The sequence below is a fragment of the Buteo buteo genome, chromosome 18 (assembly GCF_964188355.1).
Source record: "Buteo buteo chromosome 18, bButBut1.hap1.1, whole genome shotgun sequence".
Classification (NCBI taxonomy): Eukaryota; Metazoa; Chordata; class Aves; order Accipitriformes; family Accipitridae; genus Buteo; species Buteo buteo.
Window position 1 is genome coordinate 27,356,218 of NC_134188.1, and position 24,714 is coordinate 27,380,931.

The 24,714-nt window shown below is 49.7% G+C and overlaps 1 protein-coding gene across 1 annotated transcript; it reads right to left on the minus strand.

Moving 5' to 3' along the window:
• Positions 1–484: 484 nt before the first annotated feature.
• MOGAT2 (monoacylglycerol O-acyltransferase 2) lies at positions 485–23,498 on the minus strand. Its single transcript, XM_075050460.1, has 6 exons — positions 23,393–23,498; positions 15,072–15,250; positions 4,578–4,782; positions 2,948–3,122; positions 2,589–2,788; positions 485–1,061 (listed from the first exon to the last, which is right to left on the minus strand). The coding sequence occupies exons 1-6, from the start codon at positions 23,484–23,486 to the stop codon at positions 907–909; spliced, it is 1,008 nt and encodes a 335-aa protein (XP_074906561.1). The 5' UTR covers positions 23,487–23,498; the 3' UTR covers positions 485–906.
• Between the last annotated feature and the right edge of the window lie 1,216 nt (positions 23,499–24,714).

Sequence of the window (24,714 nt, forward strand, 5' to 3'; positions counted from 1 at the left end):
TTAATAAAGTTCTGGATATCAAGAAGCAGCAGCTATTTAAAGCCTTGATCACCTGCCAAACATGGCTTTATGAGCCATATTTCCTGTCCCAAATCACTTCTCCCTTCTCCCGTCTCCTGGCCGTGCACTTTCCTCACGAAACGGCCTCGTTTGTAAAATGAAATGCACAGTGACAGTGCTGCTGTGGCTGGTGACTAGTCCAAGGGGTTCCTGTGCAGGGGCATCTGGGGTTAAATTAATAAAATTATAAGCAGGACTCCTGGAGCCCAGGTAGGTTGAACCCTCTGGATGATCCCTTGCCCTTTATAAATGTTTTATTTCTTTTGCCCCAGTGAGGTATGGCATTGTGTTGCTGCTGAGGGTGCCCAGCACCGTGCTGGGAATATGAACTTTCTGATAAACTGTGTTTCAGGTGGTGAGAAAAGAACCCAGAACAATTAAAGACATGAAAAAGCATCAAGCAAACGATCATTTGTTGATCTAGACAAATTATATTTTAAAAAAACATATACATGCACCAAAAATTATGGCTCATCATCCCATTTCCAAATGAAAACAATGCAAAGAAAACTTTCAATAATTCATATCTGCCTGGAAATATCTTGAAAAACTGGCCTACGAGGCAGCCTGGAACTGTGAGTTTTCTGCTGGGGAGTTTCAATAGTGCTGACCACAGATGGGATTTTCTTTTTCCTTCTTCTCTATATCTTTTATAATGTGTCCTACAGGGAGAAAAAATGAAAACTCTGTCCCTACACCCATGCAAGTGCTGGGAAAATCAAGTCCTTCTCCCTACACTGTACGGACCGTATGTTAACTATGACTAAATTGCGGTTGTGAAACAGTTCTAGAGATAGGGGAAAACTTGGAGCATGATCCCCATGGTTTCCCCTTGCTTGAGGAGCTCTAAATAAATTCCAGGTGTCTGTCTTCTGGGATGTTATATTTAGCTTTGTGCTCCTCAAAGAGCTTGCACAATTCATTTAGGTATTTCTGATGGACTCGATCAACCTCTTCCTCGGAGGGTCTGTGCTTCCTCGGCACTGGAATTGGCTTCCCAACTGGAAAACAAGCACAGGCATTAGGAGGAGCCAGTGTCAGGTCCCTCGGAACACTCTGCACATCTTAGCACGGAGCTGGCGTCCACCTCTCCAAGGATGTGGTGGACGGATCGATACGCCCAGTCATGTCCTGGAGTTTGGGAGTGAGCACAACCAAGGAGGTAGGGAGATGGAGGTTCAGATCCTGGCTCTGATCTCCAAGGTCACATCTGCCCTTGCCTCAGTTTCCCAGCTGCAAAGTTGGTTAATGCCAAAGACCCTCTGTGTAGCTCTTTGAAGTAAAAAGTACTGCAGCCCAATGCAGTTCCTATAGCTGCTCCTAACATCTCAGATGTGCTGCAGATAAAGACAACATCATCCTAAAATTTGGGTTGAGCTTTTCAAGCTGCTCCCACATGGCCCTGGCAATCTGCACTGCAAATGGGGAAACTGAGGCACAGAGGAGCCCAAGACTGTCTAAATACATTAGCAAATGGGGTGCGTCCACTTTGCTCAGATTAAAGCTTCTCTGAAACATCTAATTTTTCTTAGGAATTTCCAAGTACCCACTTATCTTTAAAAATAATGTTTTTTTCAAGGGCAAATCTAATTAATTTGATTCCTAGCACGAGGAGAAGCCCCTTCCCATCTCCCAGAGCCACCAGCAACAGGACCAGGTGCCTGCAGGGGACAGGGAAGTCCATGAGATACCTCCCTTGCTCTGGTCTCTTACTCAAATTGTGTTTGTCAAGTGGCGGAGGGTTTCATCATCATGTAACGCTACTCCTCATCAGACTAATGAAGAGCCCTTGTGATACTGCACAGCTCATAAAACCATTGAGACAATCCAAACAGGTTGTAAAACAATTAGAAGTAATTGCTGGCTGTCAAACCTAATCAGGGTGGTGAGCTCTGACCTTTCCAAACAGCCTCTTTAATTAGACTAATTCACAGAGCACCAGCTGTGCTGGTGGGCCAAGCTCTGTGTTGTTGAAACCAGGCAAAACTTCTTCAAAACCAAACACTTCCTTGAAATTTGGTCTCCCATGGACATGGTCTCTGGTCAAAACGCCTTGCTTTGTTCACCTGCAAATAGGTTGGGGTTTGCGGCTGTGTCTGCACGGGGCACTGAGCAAACCTGCAAACTGCTTAGGTAGGTGTTGTCCTACTTGTGTTTGTAAAATTGGCTTGGAAGAAGTTTAACCCAACGCTATTGCAGTGGTTTGTATTACTGGGTTGCACTGGGATTGGGGTTGGATCCCATATGGGATTGCATCCCATAGAGGTGATGGGGTGGCCGTGTTTGCTTTCCCAGCACAGCCCAGATGACCTGAGCTCTGTCATAAGACCAAGCCAGTATCCCAAACCAGTATGACAGGTGAGCAGTTGGGGATGCTCCTTTGCCAGCACATTTCCAGCCCACCGCAGCTTGTGCTCTCTGGCAAGATGCTCCAGCCCGGCAGGAGGATGCCACAACCCACGGACTGTCCCTGGTCCTCAATTTGGCCAGGCTGAGTGTGGCCAGCATCGTGCCGAGGAAGGACTTACCCACGGTGCAGATGGGCCGCCGGTAAGGTACCAGCCCAAAGCTGTACTGGAAGATGCCTCGCGCATGGAAGAGGGGAAGGGAGATGCCCATGATCTGCTGGAGCCGGTGCTGGAGCTGCCGCAGCCAGGAGCCCTTGGGGTTTCTCACCTGCTCGAAGAGGTCATTCTCCCCAAAGGAGAAGATGGGGACCAGTGGGGTGCTGCGGGGAGTCAAACCCAATGTAAGGGCATGAAGATTAACAAAGCCCGCCCCAAAACACTGTGCCCCCATCTCCAAAACCAGCAGGAACACCCCATCAACCGACCACAGACCAGAGCATCCCTTCCCAAGCCCCGCTCCATCCCATCCCCTGCGTCACCCATGCTCGATGGCCAGGCGGACAAATCCCTTCCTATTCTTCAGCAGCAAGGTGCAGGATCCCGGCCGGGCATCCAGTGCCTCCTGCGCTCCACCAACAATGATGGCCAGCATGTTCCCACCCTCCGGCTTCTGTAGCACATAGGATGCACTCTCCTTGTCGGAGGAGACAAGGCCTGGGGGGCAGAGAGGAAGAAAAAATGAGCATCTCTAAAACCCACGGGACTGTGGTTTGCCCTGTACCTTTTTTCCCCATTATCCGGTTCCGGAGGGGTGCTAGACGCTTTATTTTCAGAGTTTTCCTACACTTTGGCAGTCTCAGCCCAGCTCCCCTGAAAGGTGCTGGATTCACGCACAGGTCTGCTGTGTGAATATACAATTACCCCTTTGCTGTCTGGCCCAGAAGCGAGAAATGGGGAAAAAAAATCAGGAAAAAGTAAACTGAGAACTAGCTGCACTTAAGTCCCAGGGAAAATCTGTTTCGGTTTATTGTCAAATGAAACGGTGTCCAATCCTGGATCATTCTAAAGTCAGTGAAACATTTGCTTTCAGTCAAAACACACACGAATTTCAGTGGATGCTGCTAATTTAAAGTGGAATTTAATGCAGAATTTCATCCCATGATATTATTTACTTGCAAAAGTTAGAAATCTTTTATTCAGAAATGACAAAACAACATTGTTTTGATTTTTTTAAAAAATCCTTGTTTCAGGGACTGAAATAATTTGCAAATTAAAACCTCTTTGTCAAATGGATTCAATCGACCTGAAAATGAGCTTATGCGCCGAACTCTCACATTACAGTGATTAAACCTTCCTTCGCCTGGGTCATAACTCTCTCATATCTCTCTGTTATGATTCCTCGCTCTCCGTGTAAATATTTTTTCAGCAGCAGGAGCCAGAGTTTATGTGGAAAATAGGGTGATGAATGCCCTGGGGTATCTCAGACAGAGCTGGATGCCTGTGTTTAGTCTATTGAATCCTGCCCACGACACGAGCCCATTCGACTGGAGAAGTGGCCATTCCCCAAGCCCACCGGTGAGAGATGGAGGTCATCTCCTGCCAAAAACCTCTCCAGGCTCCCTTTCCCCTCTCTCCATTTAATTTTTACCTATCCCTTTTCATTTCGTCTTCCTCTCCTACCACATGGTTTTGCAACAGCGCGAGCTGCTATTTGCATCCTCTCTCACTGGATGCTGCTTCCCTGCAAGCAGCAGCAGCTTCGGAAAAATAGATTTTCTCCTTCTTTCAGTGGCAACCACAATTTCAAGCCTGAATGTTACTTGCATGGAAAGAAAGAAATACAGGACCACCCTGTCCTGCTGGTCTCAGTATTTCTGGTTAAGATTTGCACTGCATTTTGCTGTTACACAGCGATGCCCTGAGCTCAGAGGCGATCTATGAAGTTGAACAACAGAGGTAACAGCTAGGAGGGCAATTTTTAACTTCAGAGAGTTTTGGGGTGCCACCTCCAGTAGCTGTGTCCATGCATGGGATCCAATTGGCCACAGATGGGGACAACCAAACCCTTGACTTCTCTTCCCCTGGTGTCTTCACTCTCTGCTCCCCCAAAAGCACCCACCCATCCCACTGCTTGCCAGAGGGGTTGGCCCACGCTGCTGCCCTACTTACCTCCGCTCATCAGGTAGTCCCTGAAGAACGGGATGCGAAACCACAGGGAGAGCATCATCAGGTGTGGGGTGATGCCCGGGAAGAGAGTGGAAAAGCCCGATGCCTCCGTGCAGAAATTGAGAAAGGCTCCTGCTGCCAGGACCCCATGGGGATGAAACCCCATCAGGTAGTTCTGCCTGGGGTCCAGCTCCGCTGTCTTCACCAGCTGGACACAGAGATGGAACCAAAAAGGGGCCATGAGTTAGTGCTGTCCCCTTGGGGGGATGGAGCATTGGCTGTGGAGAGCAGGGAGGGGATGCCTGGAGGGCGGTCCCTAGCACCCACCGTGCCTTCTGTTGGAAAAGGTCAACTGGAACGACTCAATCATTTCTCCCTGACATGTGTTTCATTGCCTGTATTTCCATCTCCTCCCACCCATTAGCCAAAAAGACAAACCCATCCTCCAGCTACGCCACGGAGAAGACCCTGCCAACATCAGCCAGCACCCTCTCTGCAGGTGCCGAGGATGCTCACAGCACCAGGGAAGGATGAACTTTTCCAAGGTTAGCCATCACAGAGTCACCACGAATTTCCAGACAGCTCAAAGGCGCTTGTGCTCAAGAAGAACCAAAACTTTGTGCATTTTAGCGCGTCCCCCCTCCGAGTACCCCTGTCCCATCCGCACTCAGGCAGCAGCTAATGGTGCGTGTGTTTTCCTAGAAGTAGCCAGAACCACAGGTTAATCACAAGGGTATATTTTACTTTCTTATGTCGTGGCTAATTTCCCATCTGTCCTAAGGCACTGTTGACTGTACACATGTGCCCATTCAAGCGCCTGCTCCTAATGAGGGGAACAGACAAACAAGAGTCCCACCGCTGCCTGGGTGCAGAGGTGCCTCGGCAGGAAGAGGGGCAGATGGCTGAATCACTAAGTGCCCAGGGCCCCTGTCACCATTTGCTCATTTTTGAGTAATCTCAGCTTGCATCAATGTTTCCTGCACTCATCTTCGGCTTCCAAACAGCCTTTCATCTCTGCGTGATTTATAACCAGGGAGGCGAGATGCTCAGGTGCGTTGGAAACCACTAAATTTCTGCCTGTCTGTGCGCAGGGTGGCAAGAAGTGGGGGTAACAGGAGGCTGGTTGCACCCCAGGATCACACCACCTTCCCTGCTAATGAAGAGCCAAACTCAGGTTATCCACTGAGCTCTGCAAACTGCTTCAATGGGAAAGTTTATCTGTGCTAAAATACCACATATCCTTAAATCCCCCTCCCAAGACACATCCAGCTGTTGCGTTGGTGCTCGCCCCAGTGAAAGGGGAGGACAGGAGGGGAAAGAATGAAGAATAGGACATGTAGCAATAGGACAAGGGGTAATGGTTTTAAACTAAAAGAGGGGAGATTCAGACTAGGTATAAGGAAGAATTTTTATACGCTGAGGGTGGTGAAACCCTGGCCCAGGTTGCCCAGAGAGGTGGTCAATGCCCCATCCCTGGGAACGTTCAAGGTCAGGTTGGACGGGGCTCTGAGCAACCTGGTCTGGTTGAAGATGTCCCTGCCCCTGGCAGGGGGGTTGGACGAGATGACCTTGAAAGGTCCCTTCCAACCCAAACCGTCCTGTGATTCCATGAGAAGAAGTGAGGGAAGAGAAGAGGGAGGTTGTGTCCCCTTACAAAGGACTGGGCACCCACCAACCAGCAATCTTTCCAGCTCTGTTTCTGGTTCATCATACTTTCTCTTGATGCTTTCCATTGAGATCACCTTGTGATTTATTTTATTTGTTGTAGTGTGCACCTATTTTCAGATACTGCATTTTTCATCTTGATTTGCATTGCCATACTATTTGCTAGGCTTTTTTTTTTTTTGGGGGGGGGGGTTAATTCTGGCCACAGACAAAGCTAAATGCAACCCCTGGTGTTTTACAGTGCCCCTGGATGGCACATCTGTCTCTGATAAATGATTCCTCATCTCCTTAGTGGCCTCAATGCCACTAAAGTCTGGAGTCCTACTGCCCACTGTTGGTTCTAGATTGGACCTTTTAAACCACACGTGCATTTTGGAGCTTGATCATGATCTGTCTCTCTCACTCTATGTATCCTATGTATCTAGCTGACAGGAATCTCATGAAGTTCAACAAGGAAAAGGACAAAAAGTCCTGCACCTGGGGACGATCAACCCCAAGCACCAGTACGTGCTGGGGGCCAACCTGCTGGGAAGAAAAGGACCTGGGGGTCCTGGTGGACACCAATTTGAGCCAGCAATGGGGCCTTGCAGCAAAGGCGGCAAATGGTATCCTCAGCTGTGTTAGATATATTGCCAGCAGGTGGAGGGATGTCATTCTTGCCCTCTGCTCAGCACCGGTGAGGCCACACCTGGAGTACTGGGTCCAGTTCTGGGCTCCTCAGTACAAGGGAGACATGGATGTAACTGGAGAGAGTCCAGCAAGGGACCACAAAGATGATTAAAGAACTGGGAAATCTCTGCTATGAGGAAAGGCTGAGAGAGCTGTGACAGTTCAGCCCGGAGAAGAGAAGGCTCCGGGGAATCCCATCAATGTATACAAATACCCAAAGGGAGGATGTGAAGAGGACAGAGCCAGGCTCTTCTCAGCGGTGCCCAGTGCCAGGACCAGAGGCCATGGGCACAAACCGAAACACAGGAGGGTCCCTCTGAACATCAGGAAACACTTCTTCACCATGAGGGTGACCGAGCACTGGCACAGGTTGCCCAGGGAGGTTGTGGAGTCTCCATCCTTGGAGATATTCAAAAGTCGTCTGGGCACGGTCCTGGGCAACCGGCTCTGGGTGGCCCTGCTTGAGCATGGGGGGTTGGACCAGACAACCTCCAGAAGTCCCTTCTGACCTCAACCAGGCTGTGATTCTGTGATTTTTGACTCCTTGCTCCAAGCCATGGGTAGCCAGAGGGCAGGAGTCCAGTCACTCAAGAGTTGGTGGATCTGGTTAATGTTTCTGCAAGAGCTGTCCCCTGCACTAGCACTGACCACATCTTAGCGACTGAGTTGAATTATTTGCCTCTTTCAGCTTCGTAGACTGGGCTCCTTCCAGGGCATAAGCGAAGGAGGGGAGAGAAGGTCCCCATTTTGTCACCGTGTCTGCTCACATTCGGATGATCTGGCCAGAACTTACAGAGAAACCAAAGAGCTTGTACAACACTGAGAAGGAAATCTGTAGCAGAGGAGAGACTTGGGCAAAGTCTCTTATGCCATAGGCTGGAGCCCTGGACTCTAAACCACCCTTCTCCTTCTGGAAAGTCTTTAACACAGAAACTCGATCCTCCCATCCGGATTGTTCCCACTGTTTATTCGCTTCTTCCCTCTCCTCCTGCCAGAGGTCAATCTCTGTTCACAAACTGCCAGGAAAGTTAATACCTGACACCGCACAGCCCGGCTCTCCTGCACTCCAGCCCCAAAGTGCTCAACGGGGCTGGGGTTGAGGTGCAGAGGGCTGGGACTCTCCTCGTTCCTGCCTTGGCTGGGTTGTTGTTTCCACACCCACCGGATGGCATTTGCTGCTCCTGTCTCTTTCTAGGTGAGTTGAACCTTTAATAATTGTCAAAGGACTCAAGGGTCCAGCCAAGCCGGTCTGTGCGTAAACATCTAAGTGAGACAAGTGCTTGACCCAAAGTTTTCTTGGTGCGACAAGACGAGTTTCTCAACTCAGGAGCATCTAAGGGATGCCAAATTAATGGGTATGATCTGTGGTCAGGAGGCAAGGAGCTGTTAGCAGCTCGGGGTTGTGCTCTCCAGACAGCCATGGGTTTGCTGGCTTCCCCAAGCTTCCCCTCGGCACGGTCAGGATGCTGGCTGGTGTCTTGGCTGCTGACAGTGGTAATGACCCCTTGTCAAAGGTGTTACGAGGCTTTCCAGATTCCAGACCTGGGGTCATCTTGGCCTTCCCAACAAATGAACTTCAATTTGTGTTTTGAAGGATGAGGTCTACTTTATGCTTCTCCTTCATGGAGAAATATCTTGACAGCCACAGTTGTTCAGTGCTCATGGTGATTACTCTGTAGCAGAAACACTCCTTTATTAAATCTACTCAAATATGAGTCCAAGACCCTGCCCCAGTTCCCCCAGCTCCCACGGAGACGTGGTGAGCCCTGCTCCATGTGCTGTTGGAGACGTGGTGAGACCTGCTCCATGCGCTGTCAGCTGTGTTAGGGAAATGCATACGCAAGACTTTCGGGAGCTCTGATAAGAGCGCACGTACTGGTGAGGATCTCAAGCAAATTAATCCAAATTAATTTTAAACTGGATTAGTTAAACCGCATTAACATCCCAAGTAGATGCTCTTAGCTGGTATTAAAGTGGCCTTCGTTTGGTATTTGTTTTGTTCTGGTTTTTTTTAAGTCATTTTGGAGTGGAATTAAGCTAATTGGAATTAGGGCTTCTGAGTGACTATATCAGCCCAGGAGTTCAGCACTGGTTCAACAAGGCTGCTTTAATTCACCCCTTGAGATGTGGCTGGGGTTTCCTGGTTGTCCCCTACAGACTGGACTGTCCTGCCCCAAACCATGGGAAAAGGGAGGACGGGTGATTCCCCGTGTAAGGCTGATGCACTAATGCTTGAGGAAAGTAAAATTCTCCCTGAGTCCAAAGGGTTGGAGGGCTGGGTGCTCCAGCAACGTCCTGGAGATGAAGCGACACCCAGGCCCCCAGCCAGCATTGTTTGCAGGGCTGAAGGGATTAAAAAGTCTTTAAGGGAGGAATTAATCAAGTCAAGTTTAGATGAGTATGGGCTTTGCACGGTGCTTGCCGTGCCGGAGGACATGCAGTCAGGGAGGGCACTGACGTGCTGTGAGATCGCATCCTTAGGGATCGATGAACTTGTGGTGGGAGACAGGGAGTAGCATGGCATTGCCCCCACAGCCGTTCACAGAGCAGAGGAGGATGTGGTCAGGAGAGCTGGTCAGCAAGCTTCTGCCTTCTTCATTTAAAGTCTCCCAGATTAACTTGCTATTGTATTTCTATCCTTCTCTGGCTGCAAACTCTGTTTCCAAGGATGTTATGTTCATTAATCTGCTCTTAAGTAGGATAAACCTCCTTTCAACTTTGTCCCAAGCAAATCCTCAGGTCCCTTGCTGTCCACAGGCACCTCCAAAGAGCAACTCTTACAGGATGACACACGCAGCCAGTTTCTCTGTTGGATGAAACCCAGCAGAGAAATCCAGAAACCTAGCCAGATCCAAAGGAGGAATTGTGCCAAGCTGAGGAGAAGCGGATGGGCCACCCAAGGGTGTCTGGATGGGAGACCAAAGGAATGGCAGATAGCTGAGTACTGCCAGGAGCTGCCGAGGAAGATGGGTTTCAGGTCCCAGCAATGGCAAGGGGCTGAGAAGGAGAGCTGTGGAAATAGAGGGCTTTGGGCACTGGGGTTTTCTCCAGGTGCCACAATGCCAGGTCAGAGCTGCGTTTGTGGCAAGTACTGGGGAGTCTGACCAGCCAGGTGGGTTTAAATTGAGTTCGGATGGGACTTCACCACCCTCACTCCCAAAGTTGGGTAAGGGTGGCAGCTCCAAAATGCCTCAGTCCTCCCTTGCTCTTGTGCGATGCTGGTTTTTTGGGTCTTGTAGGACCTCCTTTATCCAGTGGCTTAGCATGTTGCTTGGCAGTGCAGGTGGTGGGACACGGTCCTCCGGTGGACCTGACCTTGGTGGTGGCCTCTCTCTTACTTAAGGTCACCCAAGGGCAGAGAAGAGAGGGCCAAGACATGGGATAGAGAAGTTCCTCAGAGAAGGAGAGAGAGGTGGCTTTGGGCCATTTGGCTCTGTCTTGCTTTTGCCCTAACAATCCCTCTTCTCTCCTCCAGCTAACAGAAGGAAGCAAAGTGAACTAAGGTAAGACTGCTGGAAATCAGAAATTATATTTAATGTCATGGGCCATGACACAAAATCCCCAGTTACAAATAATACCGCTTTTCTATAAAAAGAAAGAAAATATTCCTGGCAGGGCTTGGTTCACGCAAACTTGGGCTGTCCCCTGTCTGCAACACCTTGTACTTCCCCTGAACCGCAACACACTCAAATAACCCTCGTCATGGTTTATGCAGTTATGAGAATGAATGAGCTATGGGATGGAACCATCCCAAATCACAGGTCCTAGGGGTCAATTAATTCCCCAATAACTCATTTTAGCTACGCTAATAAAAAAACAAGAACGCCAGCAAGTCCCCAAGCACAACGACAGGGGTTGGGACTCTGCCAGTTGCTACAGATAATAAGGTCCAGCTGGTGCTTAGATAACCCCAAGGCCAGTAAGGAATGTCCTGTGGCTCTTCACAAGGGGAAAACAGTGCAATGAAGACCACAAGAACCTTCTCCACACAGCAGGCACTTGTCAGGCTGTCCTGAATAAAGCTGGTAAGGCGATGCCTGCTGGGGTTGCTCTGGATGACTACAGCACCTGAAGACAAAATTTGTCCCTCTAAGACCTTAATTTTAGCCTCCTGCTGCTAGATTTAACTGTAACCCAGGCTGTGTTATCTAAAGGTGAAATATCTTGTCTAAGCCAAGCGTCCAGCCCCAATTTATAGTCAGCAAGAAAGACCGTGACTTTTGTTTGAGGACTACAGTAGAGATGGATCTTGTCAAGCTCATGTTTTCCCCATTTCACCCCCATCCTCACTTTCCGCACATCCATGGTGCTCCTCAGCTGAGGTTATCAAAGCACCTTGGCTGTATGAGGAAGGTTGGTGACAGCAGTCTTACAGTGGCAGGAGGGGATGGGGAGAAGAAGCAGTGAAGATGTGCATTCACTTGGCTGTGTGATGGAGAAATTTGTTTTTACTGTAATGCTGGGTGTACCCTTTGTAATAAAGATGTGCTGCTAAATGATGGGGAAGGGACTGTGCAAACGGAGATAAGGGTTTGGGCAGAGACCTGGCAGCAGCAGACAGATTATTGACTGCTTTTTGAACATGGCATAGGTAGAGCAGTCCACAGTATCCAAAATCTCTGGAGGCAACATCAACGCACAGCAGGCATCACTGGATATCTGTTCAAATGTAGTCTGCCCCAAACAGATTCACTTTGCACCTTTTGGTATATTTTCCACAATTTTAAGAAGCAGCTCAGCTCAGCCACGTATTGCAGACCTATCATGAGGGCGTATAAAAAAGAAGGACTAGAACAGGGTTAAAATACAGGGGGATGAAGCAGAAATAACTTCCCTGGGCAATGCACTGGACCCCACCTTGAATTCTCACTGCTTTTTTCTCATCCCTCTTTTAAAATCACCCAAACCCATTCGGGTCCTGCCTGACCCTATACTTCCCAGACCCCTAATCAAAATACAGTCAGCTCCAAAGGGAATAAACCAAGCAGCAAAGCAGTTGGTTTATTTTGTGCAAGGGTGGTATCGGCAGAGGGTGCTCCTCGCATGCACTGCGGAGGCGCAGAGCCTGCACGCTTCCACCTGCCAGACGCTTGCTGCAGCAAAGAAAACAGATGCTCATCCCAATTTCTCTGTGCTTCCTCATCTGCAAACATGCCCAGGCATCTCTTAAAGGCAGCATTTAAAGCCACTTCCTAAAATAAAAGAGCAGACAGCTCTTCCTGCCTTCAGACACTGGTGCTTGGCCGTGCTAAGTTTGCTGCTGGGATCTGGGAGGATTAGGAGCCACATTTAATCTTCCCAGAATGACTAATTCTTCAGGGCTGAACAAACTCAATTTACACACAAATACGGCACGGCGTGCAGGGTGCCCACCCGGTCCGTGTCCCCAAATCCCACTCGCTGTTCTGGCTGGGGCTTTGGGCAAGTGAGAGGTCTATGGGAGCATCCAGCTGTGTGTATTCAGACCAAAAACTCAGCTTAGTTCATGATGAGAGCAGCGTACAGGATGGTTAAAGCAATATTTACAACGCTTAACTTCCACTCTGCTAGGAAACAAAGCAGCTCGTGCTCGGCAGTACAAAACGAAATGCCTTCCATGCAAGGAAGAAAATGTATTTGGGGTTTTGGGGGGGGTTTAAGTGGGAAAAAAGCTGGCAGGTGGGGGATATAACGGAGTATAAAACCAGGAGTGACATGGGGAGGTGCGACAGGATTAGCATGGACTAACGAGGGAGTTTCTAGTGAAAGGGGCAGGGAGGTCTTCACACTGTGTGGTTCACCTGGGGAGCTCCTTGCTGTGGGATGCTGGGGATGCCAAGTGGTTTTCCGTGCTCTTGTAGTGACAAACGGTAGCAGATCATTCAGCAAGGGCTGCTAAATCCTATATTCTGCCTTAGAAAGCCCTTGAGCGAACAAAGTATGGAAGACTGAGAAAATGTTTGGGGGAAATAGTGTGATGTGATTGCTTGGTTATAAACCGCTTTTTATTACAGTTTTTGTTTTCTGCTGTCCTTTTGTGGAGCTCCCCCTGACTTCTCCCAGGCCAAGGGGGAGAAAGGCTCCACCAACCCGCCCCCCCCCCGCCTTCACCCAGCCAAACCCAGTAGCCGTGCTCCCTCTACTGGTCTTACTGGTCCTCCTGCCTGGCAGTGGCACCCGGGGAAGGAAGGACAGACAGACGACGCAGTGTGGCCTTCAGGAGGGGGGTTTCCATCTCCTTTCAAAAGGACAGGAGAAGAGTTGTCGCTGGGCTGAGCCGGCAGCTAAGTTTTAGCAGAGAGGTTGGTCCGACCCTGCCCAAGCAGCGGCTTATGGCCACAAATAATCTGCAGGATATATATTGCATATAATCATTACAGCCACATAAATAGCTCAGAGCGATTCTAGCATTTTCTAAGGCAACCTTGAGAATAATTTATTAGGCACCTACTTGGTGTTTCCTATTAAACATCATAAAATATTACCTGTCCCTTATGGTAAAACTCACCACCAGCTTTCCTGGGATGAGTTCCCATTCCTCCCCAGGAGATTACGATATACCTTTGGGGACCTTCCTTTGAAGCTCATCCAGAAGGCCTTAAATCGCAAGTTAAGCTCTGAGATTAGCCATAAAATAACTCACTGCAGGTCCTCATCATCACGTTCTGTCATGCCTTTGAGCAAAGAAACTCAATGGCAGGAGGACGCACGCGAGGTAGACTTAGTCTGACGGATGGTCTTGTAGAGACCCAGCTTGGAGACGCAGTTCACCCAGCTGAGACATGGCAAGTTTGGCTAGCGTATGCCAGCTTCCAGCACAAAATTAAGTGGATTTATTTGAATTGTCCATAGCAGTGGAAAGGGAGGGTGGTGGTCTGGTTCAACCCAGCATATCTATCTCTACCAGTTGCACCCAGGTCCTCTGAGAGGCAATCCCATCTTGCCCAGTGCTGTATTCCACTAACCAGACACGGTCACAGACAACACTGTCCTTTGCTCCTTCACCTTCATCAACCCAAAAGGCATATTGGGGATGAGATAAAAGTTGAAATGAGAGGAGGGGAAATCAGGAGAAATAAAAAAGCTCTGATTTTCTTGGTGCAACATTTGCTTCTGGAGTATCCTGGAGGTGGTGCCTTTACATGCAGACCTAACTATATCCATGGTGTTGCTCTACTGCACTAATGCAGTTTGGCTTGATATCAAGTGATGTTTCCACTCTGATGAAAAGGAGCAACGTTTGCTGGGACACACTGTCTGTGTAACCAGGTTGTGGCTTGGCAAAGCCCCTGTCCTACCTGCAGCACTAGGGTCGATATTGTAGTGAGTTGTGGCCTGCAAAAGGGGGTGATGTGACATCAGAAGACATACTTTAGGCACCATCATTTTACCTGGCCTGCAGCACCCAGCTCCTGACTCCAGGCTATCTCTCAACCAGCTGTGTGCATCCCATCTGAGTTCCCTCAACAGGCAATGTTTCATTAAAGGAATTATCTTACAAATTCCCATAGCTTGGTCTACCCTCAAAACTCACTCCCTTGCATGGCCCGTGAACTCTTCTGCTGCATTGCTCAGATTTATACCGACTTGTGATGGCTCTAAGGCAGGACTTCGTGCTGGTCCATGCATTCATGCCATGCCAAGGGGATGCCAGATAAAGAGTAAGGGCAAAGACCAGCCACATGCATTAAATTAAATCAGGAAATGTCACAGAACTCCCTCTCAAGGGAACAGCAACTCTGTGAGACTGCCCAGTGCACACCCAGCTTTACCCATCCAGCCTCTTCCCCAGCAGAAGGGGATGCTGATCTTGCAGGGCACCAAGACCTCTTAAATTTTGGTCTAAACTTGGCACTGTGTCCACTGGCTAAATGCTGAGCAACCTGAAGAGCAAGAGTGTTGCAATGTAAACACGGAAAACAGGCAAGGGGAGATTTCCTTTGCTGCTGGAATGCAGGGAGGTTAAATGGGTGTGTAAAAGGCAGATGATTAGATGCCGTTGTGAAAATGGTGGTCTACGTTTTTTCCGGGTCTTGCAGTAATCTGGGAGCTGGGAAGACAATCCTTCAACACCGACCTCCAAGCACCCCATCCACAACTCCTGACCCCAGACCCTCTTCCAAACACTAAGGACAAAGTTGGTCCCTGAATCTCCCAAGAGCTGATGGGATCGACGGCACTTACCGTGATGGGGAAATAGTCCCTCATGTACCTCCAGACGATGCTGTTCCGGATGGAGTGGATCCGCCTCCCACCCTTGCTGGGTTTTTCCCTGTCTATGAACCACCACGCAGCATAGAGGGCACCGACCAGCCAAAAACGTGTGAAGAAGAGGGCGATGAAGGCAACTGTGCAGCACTGTGCTGAGAGAAAAGCCAGCAGTGAGTTGGCAGTTGGGTTAGGTGGACTTTAGGAGAGGAATGATTCACTTGAAGGGACTCTGTTTGGTCCTGGGGTGGAGCCCAAACCTTCACTGGGCTTGCTGCTGAATTACTTTATCAGTGTGAAGGCACCTTTGAGGCAGAGGTGGTTTCTTTCCTATCTGCCCCAGGAACCTGGAGAGAAACCAAGGACCATCCCTGCAGCAACCAGCTATTTCTCCAAAGGCCACCATGTCCCCCTCTTCCCACAAGACTGGTGGACCTCACTGCATCCAGAGGGTCCTCGTGGATCAGATCTCTACCCCTTTGCTTTCTAGCTTTTTCTCTGGAGTCAGTCTGATCTCTGCAACGATAATGCCCATGTTTTACCCCAAAACTCCTCTTAATACCCCCTGATGGGACCTGGAATTTTGCAGTGGCAGCAAAGCCGGGCACTATGCCCTGTCTGTACAGTCCCCAATAGCTTTGTTCTGAGCTATCAATTCCCCATTTTAATTGTGTCCTTGATTTTTAATTTTTTATCTTCCCATATATAAGATTTTGCTCTTTATTGAGTTTTTTCTTATTGATTTTGGACCTTTTCCTCCACTTCTCGGGTTCATTCTCAACTCTAATCCTGGCTTCTAGAGGATTTTCAGTCCTTTCAGCTCGGTGTCATCACAGATTTTATAAGAATGCTCTATTTCATTCCCTAAGACATTAATGACTTGGGACTTTCCCAAGTCATTAAAGACTTTTCTGAGCTGCTTCCAGTCAGTGCTCAGCTTTGCCCTCTACCTCCCACCTCCCTCATGCCCTGTGTTTTGGCACAGAAACAAGAGAAGAAAAGTCTGTGTGTGAACAAGCATCACTTGGTACATCAAATCCCACCCAAGCCCAACACTGTCTTTCTGCAGAGACTGGGAAGCGCTGATGGCCACCAACCTGGCACCTGGCAAAGCAGATGCCCTAAAAAGTCCCTGGAAAGACCTGTGTCCTCTTCATCTGTCCCTCTGGAAGCCTTGCTGTTGTCTGGGAAGCTCAAAAAGGCCCCATACATCCGAGCCCTTTGCTTTCCCCAGCTCATGGGTTACATCATGTGTGGTGCGTTATATATTTTGTCCTTCCCTGGGTCTTCATCACAAATCCAGCATCCAGGGCTGAAGGACGTGAGGATGGACTGTTCAGCTTCAGCTGTGAGATAAATGCACCCATGCCCTCATCCTCTGAGACTTGGATTTTCATCTTTGGGAGTCACCTGGCACTTGCCCTCTCCAGCTCATCTCAGCTAAGGCCTATCAGGGAAGAGGTGTACGATGCTCTCATTTAAGACCTCCTTGTACCTCCTGTTTGCTTTTACTTAAGGATAAATAAGTAGGTCTGGTTTGTAGTCTTTTTTTTTTTTTTTTTTTTTTTTTGTGATGTTACCCTGATCCTAGAGCTTTGCATGTAAAACCAAACCTCTGCCCCTTTTTAAAACACTGGCATGATGGTACTGATAATTCCTACGGGGGGAAAAAAGCAAGATCCTAAATCTCCTTAAAGCTGAAATGGGATCTTATATCCTCATATAGGTAGAGACACTGCGGCAGGTGCCCGGTTAGGAGCTAATACAGAGCATGGGGAAACACTGCAGCTCTCGGCAGAGCAACAGGTCTAACCTGCAATGCATCCTCCCGGCCAGAACGAACCACTGCTCGTACCTGGTGCCACTCCTTTCAAATGCCACAGACACAGTCTTTATAACTCTTGAGGAAAATAGCATATAGCATGAAATGAAGCTGCAGGATCCACATGACACATAAACACTGCTTGAGGAACAACGCGGAGGTTGCAATTTTACTGCACCTGGGAGCCAGGTCATCGGGTCTACTGCAAAACTGTGCAATGCCTAATTCTCTTTCTATCATACTGTGCAAAGCTCAAAGTACATTCTGCAAAGTGAAGGAGTTGTTCTGGTCTAAATCAATGCACTTATCATCCAAGTGAGGCCTTATCTTGCAATTATATAATTATTAATTTCTCCCTCGATTCATTTGCAATTCAACTTTTTTTTTTGCAGGGCAGAATTTGCACACAGTGACCTTCATTCAATCTTAAGATTTTTCTTTTTGTGTGCCTGTAAAATCTTATGGCGTCCGGGATGCTGTGGGAAAGGAGCCCATTCCTCTCCCAGAACGGACCCTCAGTCTGAAAGTTCCTGTGGATGGGACCAAAGAGACAGGAAAGTTCCAGAAAATGTACAGTTAAATATTACTGTCTGCATCCAAACCAATCCCAGCCTTCAAGCAGACACTTGGTTATTTATGGGCTGTATTTTGGTGAGAAGGGAGCACTCTGTACCACTGCCTGTTATGTGAGGGGGAGTCACCGTAGGTGCTTAGATCAAGGGAGATTACTGTCCCCCTTCCAACTTTCTTGCAGACATCTGCGTGTCATGTCCTCAAACTCTTCCATGAAAACATAGCAGAGGCAGTGCCATCCCATCGGTTAGACACCGAGACTTTCTGGACCACCAGTGGCAAGATATTTGCCATGGAGCTGTATTGGTGCTTCCTGAAAGCCGTGTCAGGTCCCCAGGCTGGGTCCACCACCAGCCCCACTGCCCAGGACTTCGTGCTCTTCAGCCTGGCTCCACGGTCCCTTCACTGGCACCGACCCGGCCTCTTTTAAGTTACACAGGTGACTCTTCACACCTTAGAGTCTCCTTGTTCTCCAAGCTGCTGAAAAAAAAATCCCACCCAAGAAAGGGCCAAATTCTGCATCCGTTTGGGCTAAGGGCTAGAGGGAAGGACTGTGCACCAGGAGCCAAGATCTATTTCTATTCCTGCAAATCCCGAGTCTTTCCTGAATCCATGCTGGAGGGGAACACATGCTCCCCTTCCTCCATGGGTTTTCTCCCAGAGGCAGAGCAGCAAGGACAACCTAAAGCCACCTCCTTGCCCCTTCTGCTTCTTTTCTGCAGGACGGGGCAGAAGGGATGGGTGGCAAACAGGAATATTTTCTTGTTGTGAGACTGTTCCCCATAATCATTGCTTTCTTCCCTTGAGGGGAATCCCAAGAGGAAAATGAGGAACAACAAGGGTTTCTTGCCTGTTCCTTCCTGGACTGGGGACCACTCCAGAGCTGCCCAGATGAAAGCCATATTTCCCTCAGCATCTGCTTTCCTACAAACAACTGTCGTTTTCTGGGCTACCTGCCAGGCGAACACTTTAAAAGATATCACGAACGTAGCATTAGTCTCTTGGCCAGGGAACCTCAGCAGATATCTCCCTCCTGGGGCCAAACTCCAGCCTACGCGCAACCCACCGTGCCCACAAAGCAACCCGCAAAGGGCTGTCGGGTCTCAGAAATGCCGCGGGAAGAGATGGCAGTCTGTGTCGTGACGGGGATGGGAGGAAACCTGCAAGTCCCTGGTTCATTAGAAACCCATCTTTGAAGCCCGTCAGCTGCCAGGGCTCTGCAGAGCCGGACAAGCTCTCCAGCTTAGAATCACAGGATGGTTTGGGTTGGAAGGGACCTTAAAGACCATCTAGTTCCAAACCCCAGCTTGGTCAAGCTCTCCATGGGAGCAAGCTCTCTGGTGAGGATGGGGACTGCGGGCACATCAGGCACACAAATGGCAATGTGATGTGACTATAACGTGGCTTTGCCTCACTGCCTTTACAGTATTCTTGAAGGGAAACGATGGGAGAATTACCTTTAGTTTTCTCACTACAATATCTACCTTCCACCTTTCTGCCCCCATAACTCCCTTGATTCCCAGCCTCAGGCTGCAATCTCTCAAGCCACGGTTGTACACTCGGGAGGAACAGGCAGATTTGGAGATGTGGTTGCAAACAGACGTGATCCTCATCTCCCTCTAGACTCTTGTAAGGTAGCCCAACTGCACATGCTAGATTGCTATAAAATGGCTTAAGCCCTTACCCAGAGCCCTTTCAAGGCAGACATCACCATGGGCTGCAAGAGGAACTCTAAGGGCATCATGCATGTCTTTGCAATCACATGAATTCAGTTACCTGAAAATGGCCGGATAATCCTAGGCTGGGCTGAGATTAGCTGCTGCACTGTCTACACTGTCACGGAAAGTGAAGAGACACCCCTTCCAACTAAAACCAAAACCAAAAGGCCCTTGACAAGAAGGAAAGCTCCTTACAGACCCTAAATCTTACACTTTCTGTTCAGGCCAGATGCAGGGAGGTTTGTCTGTGGTTGTCTGAGATGTGGCTCTGGGTGAAGCAGTCGTAGGATGTCCCTGGACCACAGGGTCACCAAGATCTGCACCCAGCCTGTTGACCAGGGGTGCTTCTGAAGCAGGTCTTCACGATCCAGGACCCAGCACCTCACATCTCCATGGCTGTACAGGAGTCAGCAAGGAGAAGACGCATCCATGTGGATGCGATGGCTTTCCTGGATCCCCTCACAGGCCAAGTGGTTTCCTGGGCTGGGCTCCCTCAAAGAAGCTCAGAGCAAAAATGCAGTGTTTGGTGGTGGGTATCTTGTGTTAAGTAGGTTTTTTGTGAGCTGCAAGTCCCTCCCTGCATGAAAACATGGGTATATCACAGACAAGACACACGTGTATGCCACGGGTTCCAAGTGAGGCTGCAAAGCACACGGAGGACTTTTCCAGCCAAGTCCAAACAGGGACCGTGTCCCATCAAAGTGCTGCTGGGCCCAGCATTGCTGCTAACCCAGCAGTTGCTCATTCCGCCTGAAACAGGGAAAACAGCAGCCTGTGGAAAGAGATTTTTGGCATCACAGCAGCCCCAGGGTGAGTCAGATTCCTACTGCAGTTGTCAGGAGGGTTTGGAAGATGGACATTGCTGAGGTCCCCAGTGCCAGCCGAGAGTCCCCGCCAGTGACAGCCCGCACGGAGGCTGTACCCCTCGGCACAGCCAAACCTGGCCAGGCTGTCCCGGGCTGTGGACTACACTCGGCTGTCAAGGGGACCCGCCTCACGCTGGTACAGCGTGCCCTTTGAGCCAACCCTGCTGATGGAAAGGGTTCAAAGGCTGGGCGTTTGCATGGGTTCAGCCCTACGCTAATGCTTCTGCATGGTGTGCCTGGATGGAACCCCGTGCCCAAGTCCCTGGAGAGCAGCGGAAAGCGGTTGCAGCGGGTTTGGGCACCAGGCTGCTGATTTTGGTGCCCTGAAGGAGCCTGGCTCCACTGCATTAGGAGGAGGAACTGGTCAGTACTGGGATCCTGCAGTGGGGAGGTAATGGGGTCCCCACCCCATGCCCTGCATCCCATCCTTGCGCCGTGCACTCTCCTTCCAGCAGCTGAAGCAAACGGCACCTTTTGTCTCCGTGCCCTTCCCAGGAGCATCCTCAAGAAAACCGGCAGCGCGGACGATGCTGCAGCAAAACTCCCCGCCAGCACCGGGGTCAAGCTGCTGCGCTCATCCAGCGCCCCGCAGGGAATGAATGAATGAGCCCCTCGCTCAGTGCTTGGCTTCTCGGGGGATGCATTTGCACAACCATAGCAACAGCTGCCCGCAACCCGTGCTGCTGAGCACAACCAGTGCTGCTGAGCGGTGGCTGCTGGCATCTCCAGCCAAAGGGCCATGCGGATGTCTTGGCATTGGTCGACGGTGTGTTTTCGGGAGCCCTTTTTTTCCGGCAGCAGAAGCAGAAGCCTGTCTCAGAGAGAAAGGAGTAGATGGTGGCCAAATCCTGCCCACGGAAGGTCTGAGCTCTGTGCCTGAGGGTTATAACTGAGAGCGGCACGGGGTGTTTGGCGGCTCGTGGGATGAAGTCAAGGGTAGCCTTTAGCATCGAGTTTTTGCTGTTGTTCAACTGGGAGCTTTTGGGTGGGAAGCTCCAGGCTTAGAGAAACTTTGTAAAATTAATCAAACCAGCTGGAATGGCTCCATAAGCTTTGGTTATCACCTTTCTGATGCCTTTCTTAAATCAATTTTTAACTGCTCTTGGATTCAGAATATCTCACAAAAAAAAAAAAAAAAAAAAAGAACAAAATCAAAGTAAAACTGTTCCAGGGAAAGAGAGTAATATCTGGGAGGCTAGCCACAGAGGAGGTGTGGGTTTGGGTCTCATCCTCATTTGGAACAAGCTGCATTTCCCTGCAGGAGGCAGAGCCTGCGTTTCAAGTAGCTCCACTGCAGAGGATTCCTCCCTCCTAAACCATTTTCTGGCTTTCTGCTGGCTCCAGCAGTCATTTCTATCACTGAAAAGTCAAGTGCCAGCTTCCTCCTTATACCAAGAAGGGAAAAACCTAAAGTACAAGTTGTTTTGCTGGAAAACACTGTTAAAGCTCTGTAAACCCTAGCTGCGTCCATGCTGGGAATGAGGATGTGTTGCTGTATCCCTTGTTAACATTGCGGCCACATCTCTACTATGTCCCATCCAGGCACCGTGGAGGGAAATCTGGGTGCAGGGGCAGAAAGGGAGCCACAGAGCACCCCAGTATGTCCCAGTCCAGCCAGTTGGGTCCAAGGCTGGATGGCTTTTGCCAGATCTCCCCTTCCCTGCACTGTTAATAAGACCCATGTCTCCCCCTGCAAGGTGGTCTCCGGTGCGCAGGAGAAGGCTGATCATTCCTGGGATCTCTTCTGCACTAGAAGAGCCCCAGGGTTTATAACACAAGCACAGGATGGCACCAAGTGCCCTGCACTCTGCCATGCCATAACTGTGCTTCGTGACAGCTCAGCTGGCTGTGCCACCACTGCCACACCAGGATTTTCCCTTCCATCTGGAGAGGGATGTCCTCCGGCTTGTCCCAGAGCAACCCAAGGGGCCACACTGGTTACACCTCTCCGGAGGAACTCAGCAGAGCCCATTTGCTGACCCAGCGGGTGAACAGCTTTGCCCAGTCATGTCTATGTTGCCAGGTCTCCTCCCTTCCAGTAAAGGGCAACCTCACCCATCCTGGCTACCAGCAACGGTCCCTGGCCTCTGCCATTGCCCAGACCATGCCAAGATATAGTTTGGCAGAGTGCTGCTTAGCATGGGTCAAACCTATGCCAAGAAGCATGCAAACAGCTACACTGCCTGGACCTGCATGGCCCAGTGCTCCAGCCCATCAGATACTGGTGCAGAGGTGGCCATTCAGCCCCAGGTCTGTAGCAGAGTTTGGATGGAGCCATCTCAGAGACTTAAAAAGGCTCTGAAGCACAGCCTGTGCTTTCTTTGGAGGTATTCTTTTGGAGATGCTTGTGTGCCAGGACCCTTATATAGGTAAAGATCTGCTGCCTCTGTGTATTGGGACAAGTCAACAACTATCCTCCCACAATAAAGCAGAAGCTTTACCCAGATCCCATCTGAGATTAAGAATTGGCATGACAATGGCAAACTCTGGGATATCACCTTCCACCTTGATTCCTGATGGGCTGTAAATGGCCCCAGACAGTTTGCACTCTCTGACAACCTGCCTCTGGGTCTCCCATCTCCTTATTTCCCAGTGCATCCTCTCCAAAACTGCATGTCTCTCATTTCCATCAGCACCTGATGCCCTCTACACAGTGGCGAGTTTGTCTGGGTCCCAGTTTGCTAATGTGTCTCTTCCCCAACCTGCTTGGGTTTTCATGGAAAAATGCTCTTTTGGGGTGTGCAGCGGCATCTGTATAAAGTGAAGCGTCTGCTCCCAGGGTTGCAAAGCAGAGCCCCTCATTCTCTTCCCATTGCACCATCCCTCAAGCACGGGAATACCACTTCTCACAACTAATGCTGAGCAGGGCAGCACCTTAGACCAGGAAAACACTAAACTTAAAGAGCAGGAGAAGCTGAAACCCCACACGGGTTTAACTGCTGCGTAAGACCCACAGATGTTCCCATGCAGGGGCACACAGCCCTGCACTTCCCTAGTGCCACCCGTGGTCAGATCGGGTGGCGAGAAGAAACAAACAAACACAAAAAAAAAAAAAAAAAAGGGGGAAAAAAAAAGAACTGCTTTAGTGAGACAGAGCCTCCCACACTGCTCTTCAAACAGTGAGAGAGAGACATGCGAGTGCAACGTCTGCTGCTAATCGCTTGTCCTAACATGACCTGGGATTCACTGCAGGCTCCCAGGACATGCCTTTAATGCCACTTTCCTTCTGTCCCAGGTCTTCCTTGGGGTCAGGGAGAGAAGGGATTGGGGCAAAAGCTGCTCTGGCTTCTCAGCGAAGGACAAGGAGATGTCTCTTACCTAGAGCTAGGAAGCTGAAGACCCATTGAACCACCGACGCCGTCTGAAGCCTTCTCTGCAGTGGCACAGAGAGCGGAGCAAACTCGACCTTCATCTTGGGCTCCGCGTGCACGTCTCAAAAGGAGAAGGAAGCTCCGCAAGTGGCGAATGCAAAGTGCAAAGTCGCACGTCAATATTTACCCAGCCTTACTGTATAGGGGATTGTGCAACGTACAGTGGCGGTGGTGGCTGCCCGCAGCCACCCTCCCGTATGGGGAGGAGAGGGACGCTGCTGGGACGTGCCACCGACTTGATGCCAGTGTGACTCACCATGTGGTTAGACAGCGAGGCTTTCCTGCTTTTACCACCCAAATCTGGGAAGTAAACTCACTTCAGATCCCAATCCTGCCTTCAAGTGCCTGTTTCTTTCAAATTCTGCAATATTTGGATGTTGGCAGAGAGGATGGGGCACTTGTGTGTGCGAGCCAGGCTTTATTTTACCCATTCCCCTACAAACCACCCTGCGCACAGCAGGAGAGGATGAGCAGAAGGGACAAGCACGGGCAAGTCACTTGTATTTGCAAGTGATATGGTGTGGATCTGTGTGTCTCAGCCAAGGAGGTGGGCAAACAGCGCGAGGGTGTTTCACTGCTGAGCACGGGGGTACACAAGCAACCTCACGCCTCTGCCAGGACATGGATGGATGGATGGATGGATGGATGGGGCAGACAAGCATCCATGTGCATCCTTGCATATGTTTATGGGGGTGTATGAGAAAGGAAATACTACCTCCCTTTCACATTTCTACCTCCAAGCAGGTTCACGGTCCGAACCTCTGCCTAGTCACATGCAAAGAGCTGCAATTTACTGGAAGGAAAAAAAATCAGAAATCTGGGGAAAAAATCCTCAGGGGGACTTGACAAGCCGCTCAGGTAAACAAAGAAATCACCTCGTGAGAGGCCTGAGAAAACCAAGGGTCTTGCTGTAACCAGGATACGGAATAATAGCGCTAACAGGCTGAATTAAACAATAAGCCGATCCACTGCTAAAGCACCGGCGCACATACAAAGGCGTCACTCGCTTGTCGAAGGGGCATTTCAAATCTCCGAAGAATTACAGAACAAAACTAAAAACAACCCTTGGCAAACACAAATCAGAGGTGTTAGCTGAAAAATAATCCCTCCTCTTTGTCAGGCCCTAGGAAGATGCCAGGCTATGAGGAATTTACATCTGTTAGACTCCATTTTCCAGAGCTAGAAACAACAGGGCTCTGGTGAAACCCCAAGGGCTCTTTTCCTAAAGACACCGGTTGCTTTAATTGAGCTGAAACTGGCTTAGATGCC

Bases quoted from the DNA above. Each gene is read 5' to 3' on its own strand.
- MOGAT2 (XM_075050460.1), bottom strand. From the start codon at position 23,486: ATGAAGGTCGAGTTTGCTCCGCTCTCTGTGCCACTGCAGAGAAGGCTT. The intron at 2,789-2,947 runs GTGACGCAGGGG...GACTCCCCGCAG, and splicing joins CGCCTGGCCATCGAGCATGG to CACCCCACTGGTCCCCATCT. The intron at 1,062-2,588 runs GTAAGTCCTTCC...CTTGTTTTCCAG, and splicing joins GCGGCCCATCTGCACCGTGG to TTGGGAAGCCAATTCCAGTG.